We start from the raw sequence: 26,413 nt of genomic DNA on the forward strand, positions 1-26,413 counted from the left end.
AGTGCCGAGAGTGAGCTAAAATTTCTTTATATTCTGACCTGAAAGCTTGATATTGTAAGCATTTTTGGTACCAATGATTAAGATTGGTATCTTAAAGAAGAATAGATGCGAGCGCGAAGCGCGAGCTGAAAATTTTGATTTATGGATCCGAAAAAATGACAGTTTAATGGATGTTTTTGATAAAGAACGATATATACATGTATATCCAAGAAAAGATGATTGCAAATCGAAGCAGGAGTTCTTTTGAGGCTTCAAAGTGAAAAGGAACATTGGTATTCACCTATTTAATCATGAAAAGTATGGTTTTTTGCCACAGAAATGATGCGAGCGCGGAGCGCGAGCTGAAAATTTTTATATTCTGGTCAGAAAAGCGGGCATTTTGAGCACGATTTTAAATAAAGAACGTGTTGTGTATCTCATTCTCGCTTGCTGAACATTACAATCTCGTTTTTTTGCCATATCCGAAATTATTGGGGGGGCAAAATGATATGTTTGCCCCCCCAATATTTTCATTGGTGGGGCGATCGCCCCCCTGCCCCCCCAGGATCGACGCCTCTGCAACTGGACACGCCCCCTCCAATGCGGTTGTGTTGGAAAAGGGTGACCTTGTGACCGCACCATGGAAATTATCCGCATTATTTGGAAATGCGTTCATAAACTCAAAATCTTGTCCCGATGCTGCTATATATTATGCGGATAATAGCAGCATCAAAATAATGCGGATCACTCTTGTCCTCCTCCAATTTTACGACCAAATAATGCTGTTATTAGCCGCATAATTGGGTTTATTGAAGGGGTATTATACCAAATTATGCTGCTATTAGCCGCATAATTGGGTTTATTTTCTTGGCAGTACGTATTCGGCTCAAGGGCTATGTATACGGGGGTATATCATAACCGTGTGCATCATACTATACCGTCTGTCTGTTATATATAAGATCAATCACGATTTTTTCGATTTCTATGTTGTAATGGTCTTGCTCTGATATGAACTACTGAATTACAGTTAATAATCAATATGTGGGAGAGTGAGCGAGCGAGCAAATTTTAAGTAGGCGGAAGACAGAATTGTGCCCCAAAACATCTTTCAAATGATTACGTATAATTAACAATTTGGGCTTATATACACCATCCATCTCTATTTGCGCTAACATTTAAAAGCCTATCATGTATTTTTTATGGCTATTTCAATGATTTTTTAAAAGTATAAACTGCTGAAGTTAATCCTAATGTGAGTGAGCGAGCGAGGCGAGTGAGCGATTTTTCAGTACTTGGACAACAGAATGATGTCCAAGAATGTCTTTCAAGCTTCTAATTATGGGAGAAATGCGGCAAGCGAGGGTAGTGTGAGCGAGCTTTGAAAAAAATGCTTTAATCGTTTAAAGCAATCTTTTATTGTTAAAGACATTGAAAACCAAATTTCTTTTTATGCGTATACCTTGAATCTTGAAATATGCATATTACAGAGGATAATAATGATAAGTTATCGATAACAAAAACTTTAGACGAAAGGTAAAAAGAAAGCTGTCATAATTTCTTTATTGCATGTTTACTTCTTCCTCTTTAATAATAGTATAACCATGGAGCTCTATGGTATAACGGTATATTTACCCAGGGTAGCTACTTCAGTTCCGAAAACTGTTCTACCAGCTGGCCCTGTATTATTATTACCCGCAGCTAAGCTTGGCTATCTATTCAGGTGCACACAGCTTTTTTGAGGAATTACTTCCTGCCGTACCCATTTACCTCACCTGGGTCGAGTGCAGCACACTGTGGATGAATTCCTTGCTAAAGGAAACTACGCCATGGTTGGGATTTGAACCCACGACCCTCTGTTTCAAAGTCCGGAGAAAAATCCACTGGGCCACGACCACGACCCCGGGCCACGACGCTTCTTCTTCTATACTTCTTATTCTTCTTCTTCAATAGCTTCTCTTCTTCTTCAAGCTTAGGCTTCTTCTTCTTAATGTTAGTTAGGGCTTCTTCATTCAACCTTTATCATTATCATTTCCTCTTTATTAATTTTTCGCTTGTTCTCAAGGATCAAAATCGATCTCTCCAAAGGTGGGGGGGGGGGCAGGTACTGGGAAATTTGACAAGCAAGAAAAGAAGAAAGAAAAAAAAGGTTATCACCCCAAATCATTTCGATACATGATTTATTTCGATTTCGAATGATCGATGTATATATTTCTTTCCATCATTAAAGGCCAAAACTGAGGGGGACATTTGATATTGTGTCCCGGCCTACTATTTTGAGTAGGGGGGACGCGTCCCATCTGTCCCCCTGGGATTTATCCGCCCATGCTTGTTGTTATTTTTTCCCATCCCCATTCATTTCTCATTTAAATTTAAAATAATGGATAGGCCTAATATAAGGCCTAGATCGGACAACTAGCAATGCAATATTAAAATTCTGCAGTGTCCAGGTTCAAAAATGAACAAGAAAAACACAAATAACAAAAATTATGAATAAACTGTGATGGCCCAATGGGAAGAGCCGAACAAACGATTATCCGGCCAAATTAGTGTAAACCGGCCAAGTGGTATGTAGACGAAATGAATGTTGGACTATCTGGAAATTAGACGAAAAGAAAATACCGGAAATGGAAATTTTAGACCAACTGCACATTAGACCAACTGCAATATGTATAATAGACCAAGTGAGGATTAGACAAATTATTAACTAGTAGTAGTTGAACAGACAATAAGCTATGCAATTATTAATTAAGTGACACATTTTGTCACTTGGACTAATTTAGACAAAATTAGACCAAGTGACAATTGGCCCAACTGGGCATATACCAAATGGCTATTTTAGACCAAGTTAGAAGTCTGACCAGGTCAGACCAATAATACTTTAGATCAAGTGGCATTAGGGGTCATTAGACCACGTGGTTATTTAACCAAATGGTATAGTATTGAACTAATAAGTCAGGGCCGTCACCAGCTTTTTTCTAAGGGGGGTGCTTTTTATGAAAAAAAACCACAAAAACACAAAAAACGACGTATTAACTCAATTTCATGCAGTTATATAGCCCGCCGGCCAGAATGGATATAGAAAGTACATATACTGGTCAACATGCCTATTATTGTTCCTCAATGCAGTTTCGGTGTCTGTGAAGGATACTGGCTTACCATTGCTAGATGGTCATACAAATGTACTGCCTACTGGTCAACATAGACGAGGTTGGCCAAAGCCATTTTCCGGGGATGCATATTAGCAAATCTATTAATTATCTTCTCTGTGTCATGAGGATAGTTGTAATGGATATGTATCAAAGCTAGGGAAGACAGCCGCTCCATGCCCATTGTTGCTCTCGTGTAATGATTTTTTTTATTTTTTTTATTTTATTTTATTTTTTTTGTTCTGAAGGGGGGTGCGTTCGCACCCTCCGCACCCCCCTGGCGACGGCCCTGTAAGTGGGTCTATAGCCCGAATGTTGTTAGCACATCTCTGAAGATTAGGCCAAGTGATGTAAGACCATAGAGTTGGATCATGGTCAAAATACGTCAAAATCGAAAAACTAAGTTTGCACACAGAGATACGATCTTACGTATACGTAAGCTCCCAAAGGGAGCAGTTTGGAAAATGTTGAAGCCCTCTAGGTTTCTGGATGGAGATTGTTAAGCTCGGTCGCGTTGCGTGAATCAACTACGGTACATGTATAGAAAGGCATAATTTAATCAGAGGAAGATGGAAGACCCCGAGACAAATGGATCTAATGAAGAGCCAGAGCAAGTACAATTCCTGTACAAGGCAATGTGTAAGTTTGAAAACCTAAAATAGTGTGTTATCTGGCCTTGGCATAGGCTGGGCTGTAGCCAGGCGCAGGCCAGTCTGGCTCTCACCCCGCGGCAAAGCCGGCGGGAGCCCAGGATGCTGCCATGGCATGGCCCGGCCTAGTGAGTAGTGGCTAGCTCTAGTCGACAGCTGGCAGCCGTCTGTTTTCGTCTTTCGAGGAGTTTTTTTTTTAAATTTCTCCTCATACACAGACCGCTCGCTATCGTGCAGCCACCATTAGTTAGGGGACTTACCATGCTTACAGTGCAAAATTCCCGTCGCGTCGGGCAACTTTAAAAACAAAGGAACACATCAAAATTTTGTTTGCGGTCGCGGGCATCCATCTTCCTGACAAACAGTCGCATTTCACAAATACGAATGCATTGGAATGGAAGTCGCCAACATGCGCGATCGTTTGAAACATGTTTTAAAAGGGTTTTGAGGTGTTACTGCTTTACAATAAAATCTGAAAATGAGTGATTTTTATTAGAACGATAAACGAATGATGCATCTTCCGAGCAAAGACGCAAAGGAAAATAAAATGAAAATAATTCTCATAGATCACATGTCAAACGATTGGCGGGACTACTTTTATAAGTATTTTTATGTGAGGTGCTAGCGATTTAGAATTATTGGAATAATCTCTTGATCTCGTACGATGTAAGAGAGTAGCGCAATGATGTCTGTCAATAATACGACCTTATTAAGTTCACGGCGGCGTCCGCTATCACCACTAGGTTGAAGAGAAGATGTCTATCATCATAAACGATGTAAGAGAGTAGCGCAGTGATGTCCATCAATAATATGACTTTATTAAGTTCACGGCGGGGTCCGCTATCACCAAGAGGTTGAAAAGAAGATGTCTATCATCATAAACGATGTAAGAGAGTAGCGCAGAGATGTCCATCAATAATACAACTTTATTAACTACACGGCAGGTTCCGCTATCACCACGAGCTTAAAGAGAAGATATCATAAACGATGTTAGAGATTAGCGCAGAGATGTACATCAATAATACGACTTTATTAAGTTCACGGCGGGGTCTGCTATCACCACGAGGTTGAAGAGAACATGTCTATCATCATAAACGATGTAAGATAGTAACGCAACAAGCTCCGTCAATAATGCGACTTTATTAAGCTCACGGTAGGGTCCGCTATCACCATGAGGTTAAAGAGAAGATGTCTATCATCATAAACGATGTTAGAGAGTAGCGCAGAGATGTACATCAATAATACGACTTTATTAAGTTCACGGCGGGGTCTGCTATCACCACGAGGTTGAAGAGAAGATGTCTATCATCATAAACGATGTAAGATAGAAACGCAAAGAGCTCCATCAATAATGCGACCTTATTAAGTTCACGGCGGCATCCGCTATCACCACGAGGTTGAAGAGAAGATGTCTATCATCATAAACGATGTAAGAGAGTAGCGCAGAGATGTCCATCAATAATACAACTTCATTAACTTCACGGCAGGTTCCGCTATCACCACGAGGTTGAAAAGAAGATGTATATCATCATAAATGATGTAAGATAGTAACGCAACGAGCTCCATCAATAATACAACCTTTAAAAACTTCACGGCGGCGTCCGCTATCACCAAGAGGTTGAAGAGAAGATGGCGTGGCGTAATTTCCTTCAGCAAGAAATTGACCCACAATGTGCTGCACTCAACCCAGGTGAGGTAAATGGGTACCTGGCAGGAATTTATTTCTTGAAACGCAGCGCGCGTAACAGCTGCACTGCTAAAGCCAGGGTGATTATGCTTCATATACTGTAGAGCGCTTAGAGACTTCTGACAAAGTAAGTATTAGGCGCTATATAAGCAAGTATAATTACTATTCGTGTAGGCATATAGTTTGCTGTCCAGAAGAGTACATTATTGTGATTATCTTTCTTACATTGCACAGACCAAAGAGACCCACAAAAGAGAAGAGTCAAACCAGTTGATCATCATCTCTTGCAGTTAGACTTTGGTCTGAGTGACAGTGACAGTGATAGTGACTTTGAAGTGAAAGGAGATCATGAAAGTGGTAAATATGTGTTCATTTTATTAATACAAGAAAACTTTGACTAACTTAAAATATGGGACCACCAAAATCTCTTCAACTCTAAACAGAAGAGGTATATAGGACATTTTTATAATCTGATCTATAAATTGCTTTAACTTTAATATGAAACTTTCAAGTACTTTCAGTAATATCCAGGGGAAAAAATCTCTTTTATTGGATCCCATGGAATTATTTCCATGTTGCAAAGGATTTTTTTTTTACAGTTGGGGTGAATTAGCCCAGTGATCTCTTGGCAATTCACAATATCTAAATATTAGTTTGCAATATCACGAAAATGTTTCATGTATATTCCAATAGCAAAAGTTCCCCCCCCCTCCCCCCTCCCACGCAACCACAACAAATCTTTTTACAATAACAAAGATTTTCAAAACATCTGTTTGACTTGTAGATTCTGGAGGATCTCATGGGGATGGAGGTGTTGGTAGCAGTGATGATGACAATGATGATGGTGATGAGGATGAGAGTGATGAAGGGAGTGGAAGCAGCCTGGACAGAGGATCATCAGACAGTGAGACTGAGGCAAAGCTTACGGTTGATCAAATGATTGCAAAGGCTAAGAGATTTAAAGGTCACTCTCAGTCGGTAAGCCATATTTTTAAAGAAATGATATAAAATCTTGTGTAAGATGAAGTTCTTTTGGATCACAGATTCTGTACGTGACTTGGGAGGATAGCAACAACTATAAGCTAAAATATTTTGAATAAAAAAAAACCTGTTATAAAATATTGATTTCATATGAGTCCTGCATATGACTGTGATGGCTGGATTGTAGCACATGACCTATCAAATGACGCAAAATGTTCTCTCCTTTAACATTGTGTTCTCCTTTATTCAATGTCATGAATGATTCTGCTCTAGAAATATTATGTTGCAGTGCAATGCAACTTGAGACAGCACTTGAACTTGCTTCTCCACAAATTCTGTGAAAATTTAAATTACTTGAGGGGTAAGGAGGATTTTGAAAAGATTGGTGGCACACAATACTTTACCTCACACATACATGATACAGTTGATTCCCCCAATGCAGAAGATTCCTTGTCATGGATGACTAAATGCTCCCTTCTTTTACAGTCTAAAGCTGTAGGTTGTCTGATATTTTTTGTGTACTTTCCTTCTCCATATATCCAGCCAAACTCATCCGGTGACAAATTGAAAATAGTAATTTGCTGCGTGTGTCTCGGAGAGAATAGGTAAGAATGTTTCATCTTTTATCGTTGACAAAAATAGCTGGTGGTATATCCCAAACGTTTGACAGTATTTAAAGAAAATTTTTTAATCTGTTTATGAAGGTTATCATTAAATAGAGATTTTACTGCATTTTCTGAAAGAACCATTTCCCGAAATAACCATTTCCCAGCATTTATAAATAATTTTGAAAGATGGGAGCCACAGTAATTACACTACATTGAGACCTGTTTTAATGACCACCAGTATAGAATGACCACCTGTTTACAAAAACCATGATTTTGTGTCTCTCCTGAATAATTTCCCCTATATGACAAGAACCTTTCCGTAAATACCAAATCCTGTCTTCAGTTGGTTCTCTTTTTTACACAGGTTTCACTCTCCCATGTGATAAAAAAAAACCAACACCTCACAAATTCCAAATTTAAGGGTAAAAAATGTCATGAACACATAATTATATCTAGCTGGAAAGAGTATCTTCTCCCAAATAATTTGATATCATATTTATGTTGCATGCCTTTATGCTTGGATAATCAGGTATTCTTTGCAGTGATGTAAATTTGACTTGCGCCAAAGTAAGGCATGACAGCAATGAATGAATCCGGATGCCAATGAGGTCAAAATCCTACATGAGTTTGTGAATCCGTTTTCAATGAAATTAACTTGAGAATCGATGTTAAATGTGTTTGTTAAACAATTTTAATGAAAATTACCAAAAATATATTTTGGAATGGATTTTAATACAATCCTTGTAGAATTATGATATCATCTGGATTAGGGCTGGGACTAAAACCCGGGTCCCGCCCGGAAGCTTCGGGTACCCGGGTAGAAAAATCAATACCCGATACCCGAAAATTGCTCACCAGTATACCGTACATTTGATTTGTATTGCGTAGTGTAAGACATGATTGTAAACTCATCACAAAAGTACACAAGTCTCATTTTGAATCTCACCAATTACCCTCGAAATATTCATAAATATACTAGTTTTTCAAGTGATGATGATGTGACTGAGATCATGCAATCGTCGCCATGTTTCTTTTGCAGCGCAGTGACGTCATCCAGCCACTTCCTGGTTTCGGAGCATACGAGGCGCCAGCCAATCACGTTCTTGATACCATTTTCAGTTCATCATAAGTCGAAAATGGTAACACGATCGTGATTGGCTGGCGCATTTGACGCTCCGAAACCCGGAAATCAATTGACTTTGTTCACGTAGCGATAGATTCTACAAACTCACGAACACGATGTAATATCGACACTATACTTCGTAAGATTTTGACGGAAAAGCAAGAAGTAATAAAAATTTGCTTACCTGTGCAGTATCGGTGAGAAAACAGATCCTCTGAGAATACCTTTTATAATTCATATAAAATATAGAAAAGTGGAATTCTAGGTCAATTTTGGTACGAGGTGACAGAGTATTGCAGACTTGTTTCGATGGAATACTGCGTGGCGCACGGGAGGCTTGCAATGCGCATACTTACTATATTTTCATTCATAAATTGGCTTGCATCGCATTGGCTTGATGACGTCACCTACATGGGGTGTATGGGTTTTTCCACCAGTCATATTTCGAGCGACATGATTTTCGGGTACCCGCCCGAAAATTACCACGGGTACCCGAAAAGAAAAAAATCCGAAAGTCCCAGGCCTAATCTGGATTCATTCATTGCAGTCATGCCTTAATTTGGCGAAAACCAAACTTTACATTGCTGCAAAGAATTTCTCTGTACAAGCGATAACACAAACCACATAAATATGGTATCAAATTACTAGGGAAAACATACTCTTTCAGGTCTTATAAAATGATTATGTATTCATGACATATTTTTGTAAAATTGGGAATTTGTGAGGTGCCAAGGGTTTTTTTTTACTCACATGGTATATACATGTAATCTTATGAGGGTCAAGATGTTTATGATTATCTTCTAGGTCTTTCAGCAGAGTTTTTGCTGCTTTCCTACATCATTTATTCTCCTTGTACATGTCAAGGAGCATAAACAATTTTCTTGAGGCAGGGGGGGGTAGTGTTATTATAATCATAAATTAATCAGTAATAATACTTGTATGAAATACATTTATTCTAAGGAGTGTGAAGAGAATGCATTTCACTCTTTTTGATACATTAAAGTTGTCTGTGTGAAATTTTATACTTTTTAGTCAATGGTCTCTTATGGACATATTTGATTTATTTGTATATTTTTTTCTTCCCTTATTTTAGTGAAGACACAGATGAGATTGTAGAATGTGACATGTGTGGAGTCCCAGTCCATGAAGGTTTGTTTAATTTTACAACTCTATTTGCAAAACCGATTGCATATTAAGTATCAGATATGATGTGACAAAGCATGGCAAAAATTTTGAAGAGTGTTACAGTAATACGTTTTGATAAAAATCATACTTCAGCTAATTGATGCACATTATACACTTCATTTCTCAAAATTTTCCTTTGATAGCTGATGGATGTGTCGTGTGGGGTGAGTGTGTTTTGTGTGTTATGGTTTGCGTGTGGATGTTCATAATACCATTGTAAGACTATTCTGATGTTTGTTAAAGGGGGTGGGGGGCATAACAAATTGATTCTTATATGCCTGTAATGCAATGTAAAATGTACAGCTATTTGAGGGAACTTTTACACACAAAGCCTTAAAGGCCTTTCTTTAAGTTCTCTTATTTCATTTCATATTTTCATGTATTTGTATATTGGCATATTATGTGATAATCATGTATGTTATACTTTGTAAATGTCTTTTTAACGAAATGAAATAAATGGATTCAATCAATCAATCAATTGTTCGAACATACTTATCACATTACGATGTCACAACTCATACCTTTGATGACATATTTATTTTGTTATTACATGAATGAGCCTTTAACATGTTTGTATTTTTTCAACTAGGTTGTTATGGTGAGAGCCAAAGTGATGCAGATTCGACATCCAGCAATCAGACTTCTAGCTCCACAGAGCCGTGGTTCTGTGATCCATGTAAAGCAGGAATCCTTAATCCGGTGAGTTTGAAGCTTTTGCAATGAAGGTCGTGAGTGTTACGCTCTGTGTACACACTACGACTGGTCCACGTTTTGATTTTGAAACAAATGGCATCTTCTTATTTGTGAAAAAGTGAATAAAAATTATTTTCCTTGTTGAAGTTCCAAATTAACTAAAAAAATACTAATAATATAACAATTTTTTCGATGAAGCATGTCTTTAAAGATGTGTATTCTTTGGTATATCTTCTCCTTCATTCTATCTCTCATTTAGAATATTGAAGAAAGATGTTTATCAAGTTCATTATGCCCTGTAAAAAATAACTCCTCTTCTTATATATGCCCTAGCATTAGTTGTTTAATCAGTTGGTTCAAAATTTTTGAAAATGAAATTACTTCTTACATTGAAACTCCCATTGTATTTTCTTTTCCCATTTTTTTATTGTCAATGCCAGACCTGTGAGTTATGTCCTAATCTTGGAGGTGCATTCAAGGAAACAGATGCTGGGAGGTGAGTTGCTTCATTGAATATGCCCCTTTTGTGTCACATGTATAGCTTATTTTTTGACCAAACAAATTGTGAGAAATATGTGTTATCACACTTAAAATTGATCTTAGATGTTTAAGAATTACATATTGGTATCATCTAATGTAGTTAGAAGCTCCTTCTAAAAGATGTAACACTTCATTATCTCTACCACCAGTACTCTTGACTCTTTCTATGGCAGTGTGTCAGGACAATGACATGGATGGATTGGCTGTGCGCAATACAACTGTGCTTTGTGACCAGAAATGATTTGATATGGATATGCAAAATAGTTTAACATCGATAACACACTTGGGTCAGGGAATTGATGTCCGGAGCAATATATAGCTTGTTGATTGTGTTTGTGGGGCACAAAATAGTCAAATCGGTTGATATTTTTAGTCCACTGGTCTCCAGGGCAGAAGGTGAATGCATACTTAGTGAATTTGAACTTGTGTCTTGATCATTGATTGAAGTGCCCATAAGAGTCTGTGCCTGCAGACTAATATGCGAATGTTGAGGAGATTAGACATTTACATGGATTTATTTAGAATGACCACAAGTACTGTCCCAATGTCAGAATTAACAGCACAAACCAGTAAAAGTGCAGTGGTATAGTCTCCTTTTGCAGCGGGTTTGCGTGTTCAGGGGTTTTTTTTTTAAGTGCTTGTATAATGATCATTTTGCCCTTGCTTTTGTAAAGGAGCAACTATTCTTGAGGTGTGACAGGTATGTGAAAATAAACTGGCCCCTGGCATTAGAATGTAGAAAGACACTGTTTTAGTTTTCAGATGATTTTTTTGTCATTGTGTAATAAGACTAGCGTAGTAGGTTTCCTAGTACACCATGTATCTTTTTGGGGCAAGTTTTCGTCCTTAAAATAAGTACCACCCAAACTGAAAGTTTGGCTAGTCCTTTTCAGGACCAACACTTGCCCAGAAAGATACATGGCATGTTGTGAAACCTACTGCACTATTCTTATTTGTCATGGAAACCTTCAGAAGTTATATTATAAGACTTCACAATCATATAACAAAGTCCTTAGTGGTCTTCCCTTTTCACCTTGTTAAAAGGCACAAAAGGCATGTTCTAACAACCATGCCCTGTTGGTACCATTGTTACATCCCAAATCAAGGGGCTTTTTTACATCCTGGTATTGATTATATTTTAATTGCTGAACAGTGATAGGGTTTATTGACTAAACCTTGTTCCCACTATTGTGCGATCTCAAATGAATGCAACTTTTGACCTTTCGTAGCTGATGGCGAAAAAATTGGGACTGGTTAAAAGTTTTCTGTGATCCACTACAATCTAGATCTGATATAGTCAATGCGATTACTCCATGATTGTTACACAATTTGTGACAGTGGGAATTATGTATTTGAGCAAAAATACTCTCTCCCACTGAACTCTGCTTTAAACGTACATAGCCTACAGTATCAGAGTACTTTACTACATGTGAAATCGATCAACCAATCAGATCAAGGGAATGAGTGAAATTAAGCATCTATTCTGTGAAGTCAAATTTACACTTTTCCACTCAGTAAGAAAAAAAAAGAAATTGATTTTTTTATTTGTTATTTTTATTTTGAAAAGTAAATGCTCTTATATGTCTTGAGATTATGCTCCTCTGAATGGGCCAACGTTGGTTTATTTCAATTCTTCCACAAGAGTCATGTTCATGTTCAGCTTCAATGTTCTAAATCATACTGCCTTATACAGATAAATCAGGCATTATAAAAGTTGTAAATACTGCAAGAGGCAGATCCATGGATGTTACCTTTTACTATGTCAATTGTAATTTTAAAAAGAAGGAATTTGTTATGTTACTGATCTTGCTTGGTCAGCTTTTTTTGAGTTTGATCCATGTTTTGTTTTTGTAGGTGGGTACATGTTGTTTGTGCCTTGTACGTTCCTGGGGTTGCATTTTCTGATGTTGCCAAGCTGAGATGGGTCACACTTTCTGAGATGGCTCCAGCAAAGTGGGGAGCAAAGGTCTGTTCATTTTCTAACCACTGTTACTATGCAAAATTTGCCTATTTTTTTCAATAAGGCAAATAAGGTTTTATTTTTTCATTAAGGCAAATAGGTAATTTTCACATGCTCATTTCAAAGTGTGTGTTAAATTATTGATTAACATACATGTTTTTATCACTGTTTTATGATACAAATCTTTCTTCTTAATGCAGCGCTTGTCAGCAAATGTTAAAGTTGTTAGAGATCATTAGCAATTGCATCGGAAATTTGGTTGCAAAAATATTTTTGAGGGTAATCATTATTTTTTGTTATTGATATCAAATAACTTGAATAATTCTTGGCAAGAAGACGTGCATCAATATCCTCATACAATGAATAGTTAAAGGAATGTTTCATCCTAAATGTTTATATTAACACCATGACATGCCTGTTTTTGAATGCTTCTGTAAAACTTCTTTTATTCTGCAGTCATGCAGCTACTGTGAAGATGAGAGGTTTAGTCAAACAGGAGTAGCTATCAGCTGTGATGCAGGAATGTGTAGAAACTTCTTTCATGTTACATGGTGAGGCTCTAGCTTTCATAGCCAGAATGATCAATATTTTAGTATCAGTTTTGATCCCTTTTCAATTTTATTTTGTCTTGCTGGAATGAAAATACTGGTAACCACTCATACCAAGGAGAAGTCATCTTAAAAGTGAATGACTGGCTTATATAAGTTCACTTTTTGAATGTTGTATCTTTGTCTTTACCCTAATCTTAAAGGGATGGTCACAGCTGAAAATATTTATGTCTAAATAAATAGAGCAAAATGCTGAAAATTTCATCAAAATCAGGTAACAAGTGACAAAGTTATTGAATTTTAAAGTTTATAAATAATTTGTGAAAACAGTTGTGCACATTGTCATGAATATACATTAGGTGGGCTGATGATGTCTTATCCCCACTTTCCTTTTTCTTATGTTATTACATGAAATCATAATTGATTCATTTTTTCAATACATGTGTAAATGATGTGTCTCTATTATGATGAAATTAGTTGCGGCAATTAATAACTAATGCACTTAATCTGTTGTCAATCCTTTTGTTCTTGGTAGAAAAAAAATTGAATAAACCTAATTTTATATGATAAAATGCAAAAGAACAAGTGGGGATATGACATCATCAGCCCACCTAATGAATATTCATGAAGACATGCCTAAAACTGTTTCACCGAAGTAATGCAAATCTTTGAAATTCAATAACTTTGTTATTTGTTATCCGATTTTGATCAAATTTTCAGCATATTGCTCTGTGAATTATACTCAATTTATTGAAATATCTCCAGCCTTGACCATCCCTTTAATCAAGAATTGGAAGAGAAATTGCTTGAGGGATAAATGCTTGTATTTTGGTTTAGGAGGCTAGCGTTTTCTCACGCAAATACACCGTGGGTATTACATCGGGGACATCCCGATAGACCGCGGGTCCGATAGACCGCGGGCCCGATAGACCGCGGGTCCGTTAGACCGCGGGTCCGATAGTCCGCAGTGCGTGTAAAAATGATCAGATATATCAAATGTCATCGAGAGGTCCAAAGGTCAAATGATACGAGACCATGGGGTTCTATCAGTTGCGGATCCATGGGGGGGGCAAAGGGGAACTGCCTCATCCAACCCCCCCCCCCACCCCCCCCCCCCCCCCGCTCAAAAAAAGAGGGGGAGAGGGGAAAGGAGAGAATGGAGAGAATAAAAATAGAGAGGAAGATGGGGAAAAGAAGATAATAGAAAAGAGAGTAAGAGGGGAAAGGAAAGACAAAGAAAAAGGGAGAAGAACAGGGGGAAAGAGAAAAAAAGAGAAGAGGGAAAAGGAAGAGAAGAAAAGAAAGCTAGGAGAAAGGAAAAGGAGGAAAAAGAAGAAGAAAAAAATAGAAAAAGAAAGAGAAGAATATTTAAATAGAGAGGAAGATGGGAAGAAAGATAAGAACAAAGAGAGATAGAGAAGAGGGGAAAAGAAGAGAATAAAAAGAGAGAGAGTGGAAGGGGGAGAGAAGAAAAAATTAAAAGAGAAAAAATGGGAAAGGAAAGAAAAGAAAGAGGGATAAGTAATGGGGGAAAGAGAAAAAAGAGTTAGAGGGAAAAGAAGGAAAAGAAAAGAAAGGAAAAGAAGAAGAAAAATAGGAAGAGAATAATATTAAAAAGAGAGAAAGATGGGAAGAAAGATAAGAAAAAGAGAGATGGAAATGAATGTCGAATGTCCGATTGGGGGATTTGAAATCTCATCTTATTAGGTTGGAATATAAAAAAAAAATCAGTTTAATCGTTGAAATATGTATCGTCTTAATGATTAACTTTTCGACCAGTCCATAATATTTAACATTTCTGCTCGCGCTTCGCACTCATGGTAATTATCTAGTTACATACGCGTCCTGTTCAGATTCACAAACATAATAATAATAATGTACATTTATATAGCGCTTATTACAATAGTTTCTAAGCGCTTAACATTTATATCTTAAAGCAATACAAGTATAAGGATTATTAAGAGCATAATGGATTATATCACATTAGGTTGCATAATATTACATTAAATTACATTACGTTAAATTACATTGCAAGAAATTATAATGAACAAAGAAAACACATTGCCCAGAATGTTAAATTTTCAGGACAATATGCATGAAATTTAATTTGTAGCTTGCATATGGCTTATGAAATTATAACACATTTAGTTGCTTATAAAGTAAATCTAGGAAATGACTGTTAGGACATGGGCGTTTGCCCCCCCCCTAACAAAAAAAAAAGAGAGAATCAAGGCTAAGAAAAAATAGAGAGAAAAGGAAAGGGATTAGGATGAGATATACTATTATTTTCCAAATATTATGTCAAAATCTATCACGACCTTGTATGTTTGTAATAAAAGTGTCAACATATTTGCTTGCTCGCTTCGCTCACTGCCAACTTCTTATTAATTTTATGCGATACGCCATATCGAGCCCCCTCGAAATTGATGGCTCATTACGGCACTTGGACAAATCAACTTTGAGCGGCCGATCGGGGAAAATATGGGTGAAAAAATTGCCCCTCCCCCTATTGGCGGAAGCTGGGTCCGCCCCTGACTTAGGCTTTCAGGATAAAATTCAGGAAAATCCTTTTTAAAAAATGAGATCGCGCTTCGCGTTCTCATTATTTATTTAGGCCTTGTGAGATACCTCAATGTGTTTTTCAAGAATAAAATCTCAGATTTTGTTTAACGTCTACTCCCCCCCCATTTCATTTATTTTTTTATCTTGTTGCCCTCGCCCCCCCCCCCCTGCACCCATGCTGAATAAATACGCCACTGATGAGGATAGTTAGTCGAGATTGCATATTTCCTAGAGGTTATCATTAATAATATTGAGGGTATACTAAAACAACAGTACAGAAACTACAGCTCCCGTTCACAATATTCTAGTAGGGCTTACTCTGGTGAGAAGTTAAACCAAATTGAAACCCCCCAAAATCACTCGTGCTTCGCGCTCCCTTTGATATTACATCATGGGCGGAAATCCCAGGGGGGACAGGGGGACGTGTCCCACCTACTCAAAATAGTAGGGGGGGACACAATATCAAATGTCCCCTTACTATTTTGGTCTTTGATAATCATAGAAATACATCATTCTAAATCGAAATAAAACATGTATTTTGGGACGAGATGACCTTACTTTGTCGATGATAACCTTTTTTTTTTGCTTGTCATATTTTCCCGCCCCTTGTCCCCATAGGCGGATCCAGGGGGCCGAGCTCCCCCCCCCCCCTCTTGGCGGAGCATAAAAAAGGAAAGAGAGAAGGAAAAAGGAGGAAAAAGAGAGGAGAAAGGAAGAGAAGGACGACGAAGGCATAAAATAAGATGAGGGGAAGACTTGGAAAATAAAAAGAATCTTTCGTGCAACTATATAAAACTTTCGCTCTCGCTTCGCGCTTACATTGCCTATTAGGTGATTTACATATTGTTCAATGTGGAGTTCGAATATCAAGTTTGGAAGTCAATATACAACACATATTTCACCTCGGAAATCAAACTTTCATTAATTTGTGTAATTTACAAATTGGTTTTTAAAAAGTGCTCTGTAAAAATGTCAATTTTATGGTTCGAATGTTAACATTTGTTGCTTGCGCTACGCGCTCGCAAATTTTGATTTATCAGGTACCTTTATTTTCGTGTATTCCATAAAGTTTTCAAAATATCCCTTTTCTGGTCTGATTTTTAAGGCGCATCAGCTAGAGCGCTGCACGCTCGCATTTTGATTGGCGAGTTATATAAATGTTTCAATATTGTTTATACAACAAACTACTTAAAATCCCCTTTTCATGACAGTTTATCAAAAATTATAGCTCGCGACTTGCGCTCGCATTAATGGTCAAAAATATATAAACTGATACATCCTATTCATAATCACAAAAGTGAAATTTCGCGCCCTCATTAGGCATTAATAAATATGATATCAATTTAATAATTAAATTGCCCCTTTGTTCCATCTCGCGCTTAGCAAGATGAATAGGAAGATAGTCATCATTTTCATATGATGGCATGTTGTAAGGATGTCCCGGTCCTATGTCAAAACTCAAAGTAATAATATTATCAGCTCTTTTTTAAGTGCGATCCATATCCACCTTACAATTTTTCTACAAAGTGCTAGAAATATAAAGCTGAAATTTACTCTTTTTTTTCAGATCGGACTATCAAAGCTTCATGATTTTCATGATTAAAGTTGTATTTAGAATGCCTAGATTCTAGGTCTAAATATGAAACACGCTCGCGCATGTTTATTCAGATACCCAACTTGTTCTCTAATTTAAATCACTATCCAGTTTCAGATCACAATATCAAAAATTTTCTGCTCGCGATTTGTGCACGCATTTTTTGATTGTTGAAATATGTGACGCCTTCATGGCTAAGTGCAAGCAGTCCTTAAAGCCTGTGTATAGCTTTGGTAAAGGGTATTAATGTAGGAAGACCCCATATTACTCATCCTTTTGATGATTTACAAAACATGAACAGAGTGGCCCACTTTTAGGTCTAATCTCGATTTTTTTTCTGCTCGCGCTTCGCGCTCGCATCAATCGTTAAATTACATAGCTATCCTGTTCACGATTACAAAAACTGATTGAAATTTTCCATTCTTTCTTTCAAAAAGTTCAAAAATGTTCAGCTCGCGCTTCGCGCTCGCATTTTTTGATTGTTGAAATATGTGACGCCTTCATGGCTAAGTGCAAGCAGTCCTTTAAGCCTGTGTATAGCTTTGGTAAAGGGTCAATAATGTGATTGATAATCGAATATCATCTAATATGACAGTCTTACTGAAGCGTAGAGACCGTCAGATATTTTTCCAACTGCACTTCTCTGAGAAAATTTCAAATATTCAAACCTTGGATATATTGCGCCCTCTTTCGCTGATGCTTCTTTTAACTAAAAAAAAATGGGCATTCAAGCACTTATCTTATAAATTTAGTGATTAGATATCCAAAAGTTACAGACAAAGAACATATCTTGAACGTTTCAGCCCATTCCATGATTTGGAATAGGATTTAATTGAAAGACAAAAACTTACAGATATTTTAATTTGATCGGGTGACCCGATCAAGTTAAATTTCCATGTAAAATCGCAAAATTTATCCTGTAAAACACATTTTCATTTCATATCCTCCACATCATAACTGTTATAGGGCATATCCATTTATATTAGCTAGCAATGAATTGGAATAGTGATAGGTGCATTTTGGTGGATTTACCAAAACTATACACAAGCTTTAACAGGTACCAGTTTAAAACGTTTTTTTTTTTGCTCGAGCTTTGCGCTCGCATTATTAAATACTCATATTTTTTAAGGATTTACAAATCATGAATAGAGTGTCTCGTTCAGTAAATATTATAGGACTAAATCTAGAAATTTCCCGCTCGCGCTTCGCGCTTGCTTTAATTGTTTACTCATATACCTATTCTGCTTGAGTTAAAAAAGTGCTTAGAATTTCCTATCTTTGGGTGAAAATTTCAAAAAGATTTAGCTCGCCCTTCGCGCTCGCATTATTTGATTGTTAAATGCTACTTTAACAGGTATCTTTTTCATCAGTTCATTTCCCCTCGCGCTTTGCGTTCGTAGTAATTATTACGTTGCATACATGTCTTTTTCAGGATAACAAATATTGCCCAGAATCAGTTCAAATTTTAGGAAAGAATACATAAAATTTCCCCAAAAATTAGCTTGTGCTTCGCGCTCGCATCATATAGAAGAGGATTATGATATTATGTATTATTTTATGAGAATAAAGCCAAGAAGTGACTAATGAAGACTACCCCTTCAAAGAAACAAACAAAAATTAACTTCGAGCTGCCGATCGGGGAAAATATGGCTGAAACAAATTTCCGCCCCATCCCCCCTATTGGCGAAGGCTGGAACCGCCCCTGTGTCCCCCACCTTTTGGTATTGATGTATTCATGGATTTTTTTCAAGAACACATTAAAAAGTGGTCTTTATTGTTTTTAAAGTGATTATAAGATAAGTTAGCCTGGCCAGGAGGGCATGGGCGCCATTTTTCGAAAAGTACACATGGGCGCCAAAAAAAATCAGGTCGAATTTGCTCCCCCTTCCCTTCCCTTGAAATCCTAGATCCGCGCCTGGGTTCTATAACAATAACCCAATAAGGGCAATCACCCCCTGACAACTACTTCAAGGAAAATATCCCCATATTTCTTACCGCCGGGGACTGTTACCCCACCCCCCGGAAATTTACTCTCCAGACAATTACCCCAGATAATATGAAAATAATAATTGTGAAAATGCCTTAACATGATGACATGGCGTGGTACTTTATCTTACCATGTCTTAATTAATCATTGGCGGCCGAAGGCAAAACATTTAGGGGGATCCACCTGAAATTTTGGGATGGACACAGGTAAAAAATTGACAAGCAAATCAACCAAAATTTTAGGAGGGACCACCAAAATATTTTGACAAGGAAAAAAAAAGATGGTTATCAACCAAAATTAGGGGGGGGCCAAAAATATTTTAGGGTGGTCTACCTCAATTTAGGGGGACGTAGAAAAGAAATTGACGACCAAAAAAAGGATCTCAACTAAAAATTAAGGGGGACCGTCCTCCCACCTCAAATTTAGGGGGGAAAGCACCCCCCCCCCCCCGCTTCTGCCGCCTAAGTAATTAATAAGCATCTTATTTCGACATAGCGATATATTCTATCTTGCCAAGTCGATATGTCAACATGGCGAGATATGAAGTGTACAAGTCCTGGCAAGAATCCCGATATATCGCCATGTTGACATGTAACATAATTATTTAAGTCGACTTGGCAAGATACAATGTTGACATATAACCTTTTATAAGTGGACTGACTTGGCAGGATAACGTATCTTGCCATGCGGACATAATAAGCTTATTTAGTCGACATGGCAAGATAAAGTATCTAGCCATGTCGTCAAGTCGATGGCATTTTAGAGGCTCCGTATGGCGTCTAAAAGGGCATATTTCCAGGGGGGGTAAAAGTCCCCGACGATAAAAATATGGAGATAATATTTTCCTTGAAGTAGATGTCAGGGGGCGATTGTCCTGTGGGTCATCGTTATAGAACCCCATGGACTCGTATCAATGACCTTTTGACCTCTTGATGACATGGATCTCACTATATTGTCCTGATCATAATTTTACCCACACCGCGGACTATTGGATCCGTGGTCTATTGGACCCGCGGTCTATCGGGCTGTAACCATTACATCGTAGGTGACTGCACTTTTAAAGGCAATTGTTCATCCAAACTGTTGTATCACTCTATGAGGTGCTAAATCAACGAGGCAGGTAGGACAGTTTGCTATCAAAATATACAATATAATTTTTACAGCTGGAGAACTTCCACTTCCTTTTTCTAAAAACTGCAAGGTTGATAGTTTGATCCAAACATGTGATGTGTCACAGTGCAAAATGCATATTTTTCCACAGTCGATAAGATATAGCACTCTGTATTATGTGCAAACTCAGCGCCATTCAGTTGTAATCAGTAAAAATCAATTGTGATTTGAAAGGATTGGGCTGTATCATTCCATTGTTGTTTCTGTAAAGTAATTAATTTCATTACTTTATCTCTTACAGTGGTCAGAGAGAAGGATTGTTATCAGAGGCTTCAATTGATGAGGTACATGCTCGTTATACATTATTAAATCAGAAATTTAAGTTTCACCATAAATAAGACGAAGGGGGGGGGGGGGGCTGATTCAACCCCTTATTACATGTTTGGCATTAAATCTGCAACAAACTGTGACCCTGAGGTATGCTGTTCTGAAATTACGTGACATTCAGAAGTAAAAGTGAATTTAAGTACAAGTCTTGTGCAAATAGTTTTTCAGCCAAAACTCTAGAAATAACATTAATATTTCAACTCAATTATTTTCATCTTTTTTATGATCAGAATAAAATTGAAAAGCGCCGCTTTGTTGAATTTTACATCATTACTTTTAATGATTATGGAGCTAGTTCATAAAACTTGGAAATAAGAGTAATCAACTATCACTGAACATCCTGTGCGAGTTTCAGGTCACATGACCAAGGTTGAAGGTCATTTCAGGTTGATGACCTTTTGGCCATGTTGTAGGTAATTGTTGAATTGCCATCATAACTTTGAAAGTTTATGGATATAGTTAATGAAATGTGAACAAAGTGGTGATCTAGTATCATTGCTCTTCTTGCACAAGTTAGAGGTCACTTGATCAAGGTCAAATGACATTTAGGATCAGTGAACGGAGTAGCATATTATATGAATGGTATTTTTTTGGTGAATAATTATTTCATAGTCATTTTAAAAGTAAGTACTGCTGCTATATTTAATCGCATTAATGCAGGTGAGACTGCCAGAGGTGCTCCACTTGTTAAGCTTATATTGTTTGATCAATCACTTGATATACCTACCCTTAATTTACAAACTGCCATAAGCTATAGTGCTGTATGTTTATTCCCTATTTGAACCAGGCGATAGCAGACCCATTCTACGCTTACTGCAAGCTTCATGTTGAGAAGGGCATCCGTCGTTACAAGCGTCAGAACTGGCTTGCTATCCAATCCAATCAGAAGCAAGCAAGCTCAGTCAATCAGCGTTTGGCTGCCCTGCCCGATCGAGTACATGCAAAATTTCTCAGGTCTGTTACCATGCATTGTCCATTCTGAGTCCCGTAATCATATCATAAAGAAAAACTGAAATAAATGCATCCCACATTTTTTTCTTTATAACTTTACCCAGAGATTTATACAGTCACAAAGGTCACCATTAATTCTTTATTCATTTGAAAGGTAAATCACATAGCTTATGTGTAATATGCTTCCTAGCTAGCAGTAAAGTGGTAATCTGAAGTACCCGAGAAATGTGACAAAAAATTTTGAACAGAAGTTATCAAGGTTTCCTATTGAAGGCATTTATAATTGTATCAAATGAAAATAATATACATGCATTTATTGAGGATGTCTTGCAACTGTATTAATGTTTTGGTGTTTTGGTTGTACAACTTTAATTGATTTCCTTTATAGTAACTTGTTGACTGAAACATTTGTTACTTGCAGCTTTGTTTGATATGTACGCAGAGTTGATTGTTAAACCTTTTATGACACATTACCATGAATACAACAACCAAGAGTCTAAACTTTACAGAGACTGGTCTTTTTTGGTATCTCATCTTGGGAAACTAATCTTCAAGTATTCTTTATGTAGGAATCACATAATCTTGCAGTCATCCACCTAGAGGAAGTACTTTGTTTACAAATTTCACCATGTCCCCCTCCCCCCCCCTCCCTTTCATTTTTTTCCCCCCACTTGTCAAACAGATTCCAAGACCAGTACAAGGCTATGAGAAGGTTGAAGCCAGATCCTTGGATACCCCCAGAGAAGGTTCCCCGGGCCCTGACCACCAGCGCGTCGGCCTGTAGGCGTCTCATGCGGAAGGCAGAACTGATGGGCTTTACTGTTGACAGCATGAGGGCTGCTCACGTGAGACACAAGAGTAGTCAGCAGGTCAGCAGAAAGTGGCATATCCCTCCAGCATTCTCTGCAGAGTTTGTCAATTACTGCATTGGTGAGTATTCTGGATCTCTTCCTGTAGTGGCCTCTGTGTAAGGGGCCCTACTCTTCTTCAATTGTAAGTAACAACATATTCTGTCTCAGTAATATCATTTATGCCCTGAATAAGTGTTGGTACTGTAAAATCAGAGAATGGCATTAAAAACAGGCATATTGAAGCTTTTCGATGTACTTAAGTTTTTTGTTCTGTTTATTTATGTTCTGTTGGTCAGGTTCTTCTCAGGTGTTATTGTCTTATAGATCAGTCATCAATTAGGAGATATTCATTGAAGAACATTTGCATATTCAACTTTACATAAGGTTTAGTTTTTGAAATTAGGACATAATGCGAGTGTAAGGCCCTACTCCATGGATGTGGTAACGATTTCAGAATGAGTTTGTATAGAATCTAATGAAATGACCACCAAAGTGTCTTTTCATATAAATAAAAAATATGTGCCAAAGGATTCTGGAAGAAATTGTGTAATTGCTGAGAAATTAGCAAATAAGCACAGGATTCGGGCCAAGCGTCGGGCCGACGTTCTAAGCAATAATAATACACTGTCCCACGTGCGCGTAATCTGTGTTGGTGATCTACAGTGTGAACATTTTTCAGCGTAGATTTCAAGATTCACAAAGTTCAGTTTATGTAACTGTACCAGATCTAGATCCTTGATGATATAGTGACAATTAAGCTTGGTTTTACACACTATCTCGTCAAATCAGTGTTTACTGCAACTACTTCATTTGTCTTTAAGACCTAAGTGTTATCAAGTATCAAAGATCATTTGCTGTTAATTTTATGGCAAAATCTAGATCAAATTACTCTACATGCCACTACTGATAGATTATTAAATAATTTCTGAGTGTTTGTTGTTTCTATTCAGATCGAGATGAGAGGATGAATACCTTTAAGTCTCGTCTCAATGATTTGATGAAGCAGAATGAGAAGCTTCAATCTCTTGAAAGTCAGTTACGCACCAAGTATGATCGGGTAAGTCATTTATTCCTATATGACAGCGCTTCTAAACCTTTTCTTACTCGAGGACCCTTTTGACTCTCAGATTTTTTTGACGCCCACCTACAAAAATTTTAAGAAAACATCCATTTTAATGAAAAAACATTATTGATATTCGAACACAGAGCTCTGAAGCACATTCGAAACAGAGAGAGTTTGAGAACTAATCTGCATTAGCAAATGTCCGGTAAATGGGCGACAATTAATTACATACACAATTCACATCGAAGTTTGAAACCATCATAGTATATTATGTGCATGCGTTGCAACATGTATAATTCCTAAGCGTGCTTGAGATTTGTTTGACCCATATAGACCAATTGGAGAGGTCTGTGAAATATATCATTGTTTTCTGCTATTTTGTCCTCCCTTTGGAACTACTCGCGGCCCACCTGAGAGAGAGCTTCAATGATAATGAAGAAAATAATGTATTCCTATTGTGAAAATGATGGTGTTGATGATAATGATAACTACAATAAATTAGAAATAGGTGGTTACATGCAGAGGCACATCTATCGCAATCCATTATGGCCATATTGCCAGAATGCATTGTGGAAACTCTCAATTTGTCAACTTGTGAAAACAACCAATCAACAATGCATGAGTCGATTGTTTTCACATCATGTTTTGGTAATGCACATCTCTGGGTTGTCCATTCAATCTAGCTACAACAGAAGAACCATTTGACAGGTCACCTTCAAACTTTAGATAGATATGCATATTGAGAGCATATAATGTTGTTAATCTGAATAGTTATGGGTTTTCTGGGTCATTGAATTGCTTAACGTGGCTTTCTCGTGATAAATAAATTATTTTTCAGCTCATTGAAGTTGCATTTCGAAGTGATTATGATCATATTACATTTTGATAAAACTCAAATGTGTATGGTTACAGAGAAAAAAAAGTTCAAAGAAAGGACTTCTGTTCAATATATTAACTGTAAAATTGGCTTATATTTCATCACTCATGTTGGAATGACAGTGATCTTGGCCCTGTAGCACACACAGTTAAGTGATGTATTGTAGGACTAATTTTAATGATTCATTGCATTGACCATGAAATCCTAGAGGCAAATGTATGATCAGTTGCTGAGTCTTGTATTCCAAATTTCTGGTAATATTTTGTTATTTTGCATAAATCTCATGCTTTGCTTGCTATCCAAATTGCGTCTCTGTATAGGCGTCTCGATGACTAACTTTCTGATCATCATAATTGTATGAGAAGCAGTAAATTAACCTGTTTTTTTTTCTTTCTTTGTTTTTCTTAACATGACCAGCTTTCTGTGCAAGTAGCAGAGCTGCGGTCTTCTCAAGCCGAGAGCCGTAGTGATGTGGAAACCATGTGGAAAACATTGGGAACGTTGGCAGGAAAGAAGCTGCAGCAACCTCAAGTCCTGAGCCTACCACGAATTCGAAAGACACCACCTAAGAGAGAAGAAAAAGAAGAGCTGAAATCTCCAGGGGTTATTCATCTGTAATTATATACCTTTTTTCCTTCATTGTTTTATTTCAATTTGCGCCGTTGCGTCTAAAGCCTCCTTCGCAGTAGTGATCTGCTGATATGCTATTGAAATAATGATTCACATTCAAAATAGCAGTCTGTCAATACATTTCGACTTATCAAGTCTACCTAATTCAGAGTCTGAATAATCAATCTATAAATAATTAGCATGTAAGGTTGTGTGAGGGAAGCATGCCATGTGGAATAAAGGCCTATGCAAATAGAGACCAAATTGTATAGATCATAGGTGATTGCATGACTGCTCATATGAAACCATTCTTGCATTTTCTAAAACAAGAAGGCAAGTGATGCTGTAATTTCAATTTTCCTGCATATATTTCTATTCAGAATCTAAGCAAGAATATTTTATCAAGCCTGTGTTTGGTAATGGTAGATACATGTCTGAAATTGTATCACAGTAGATTGTCTAGTTGTGTGGGCTTATTTATCAATCATTTTGTTTTTCCATCTGTGTATATTATGTACTTCTCATTTCATCTCTTGTATCGTCTGCTTCTTTTTTCTTTACTATGTATTAATCTCTACTTTCATTTCACTTCCAACCTTACTATACTTGCATGATGGATCCAATATCTGCGTATTCCTGTTTTATGCAGAATACTTAATTTATCTTTGAGTTGGCTATAATGCGGATGTACATCTACCACTATTGTGTTTAAACTATGTCTTAGGATTTTGAAAAAAAAAACAGAATAGTTTCATCATAGAATCTCAGGAAGAAAGAAATGCCATGAATTTATCACACCCATATCCCTACATGGAGCAGGGTTGAAGTTAGCTCATTTGAGTTTTGCTCTTTGACCATTTGGTTTTACCAATATTAAGGGGTATTATTTTGCCCAATAGTTTTTGTCATGAACATGTAAAAAGTAAATTACTTAGTACTTTCTGTGTGAATTAACCACTAATGTATCCTACTACATTGAGAGTATACATTTGCCAGATGAGTTACACCATCCAACAATTCCTAAATGATTTTGTTGTTTTCAGGTGTGGTATTTGTGAACAGTCCCATGACCAGCATCTTCTGGTGCTATGTGATATCTGCAAGAAATACTACCACATGGGATGTTTGGACCCACCCCTGACACGCCTACCAAAGAAGAGTGCTTTCAGTGTCTGGTAAGTAGTCTTATAAAGAGCCTTTTCAGCCTTGTTGCTGGTATGGGTAGCATTATCAGTAGACAGTAACAAAGAGTAACACAGTATTGCCACATTTGCTAGATAATATCAGTAACTTATCACCTCCTGCCATAGGGATTTGTGTAT

General features: G+C 37.3%; 1 protein-coding gene across 2 annotated transcripts in view; it reads left to right on the top strand.

The window, feature by feature from the left end:
* Positions 1-3,673: 3,673 nt before the first annotated feature.
* Positions 3,674-26,413, top strand: part of LOC121411182 (PHD finger protein 14-like) — a 38,320-nt gene continuing 15,580 nt past the window's right edge. For both annotated transcript variants that reach the window (XM_041603747.1, XM_041603748.1), the window contains exons 1-15: positions 3,674-3,764; positions 5,697-5,819; positions 6,247-6,440; positions 6,987-7,048; positions 9,268-9,323; positions 9,949-10,058; positions 10,493-10,548; positions 12,447-12,558; positions 13,009-13,103; positions 20,655-20,697; positions 21,528-21,694; positions 22,374-22,621; positions 23,493-23,599; positions 24,900-25,096; positions 26,135-26,266. In XM_041603747.1, coding sequence (XP_041459681.1) covers positions 3,695-3,764; positions 5,697-5,819; positions 6,247-6,440; positions 6,987-7,048; positions 9,268-9,323; positions 9,949-10,058; positions 10,493-10,548; positions 12,447-12,558; positions 13,009-13,103; positions 20,655-20,697; positions 21,528-21,694; positions 22,374-22,621; positions 23,493-23,599; positions 24,900-25,096; positions 26,135-26,266 — 1,772 coding nt within the window. In that variant the 5' untranslated portion in view covers positions 3,674-3,694. The remainder of the gene's footprint in view (positions 3,765-5,696; positions 5,820-6,246; positions 6,441-6,986; positions 7,049-9,267; positions 9,324-9,948; positions 10,059-10,492; positions 10,549-12,446; positions 12,559-13,008; positions 13,104-20,654; positions 20,698-21,527; positions 21,695-22,373; positions 22,622-23,492; positions 23,600-24,899; positions 25,097-26,134; positions 26,267-26,413) is intronic.

Source organism: Lytechinus variegatus, chromosome 3, assembly GCF_018143015.1.
Source record: "Lytechinus variegatus isolate NC3 chromosome 3, Lvar_3.0, whole genome shotgun sequence".
In the NCBI taxonomy this organism is placed as follows: domain Eukaryota; kingdom Metazoa; phylum Echinodermata; class Echinoidea; order Temnopleuroida; family Toxopneustidae; genus Lytechinus; species Lytechinus variegatus.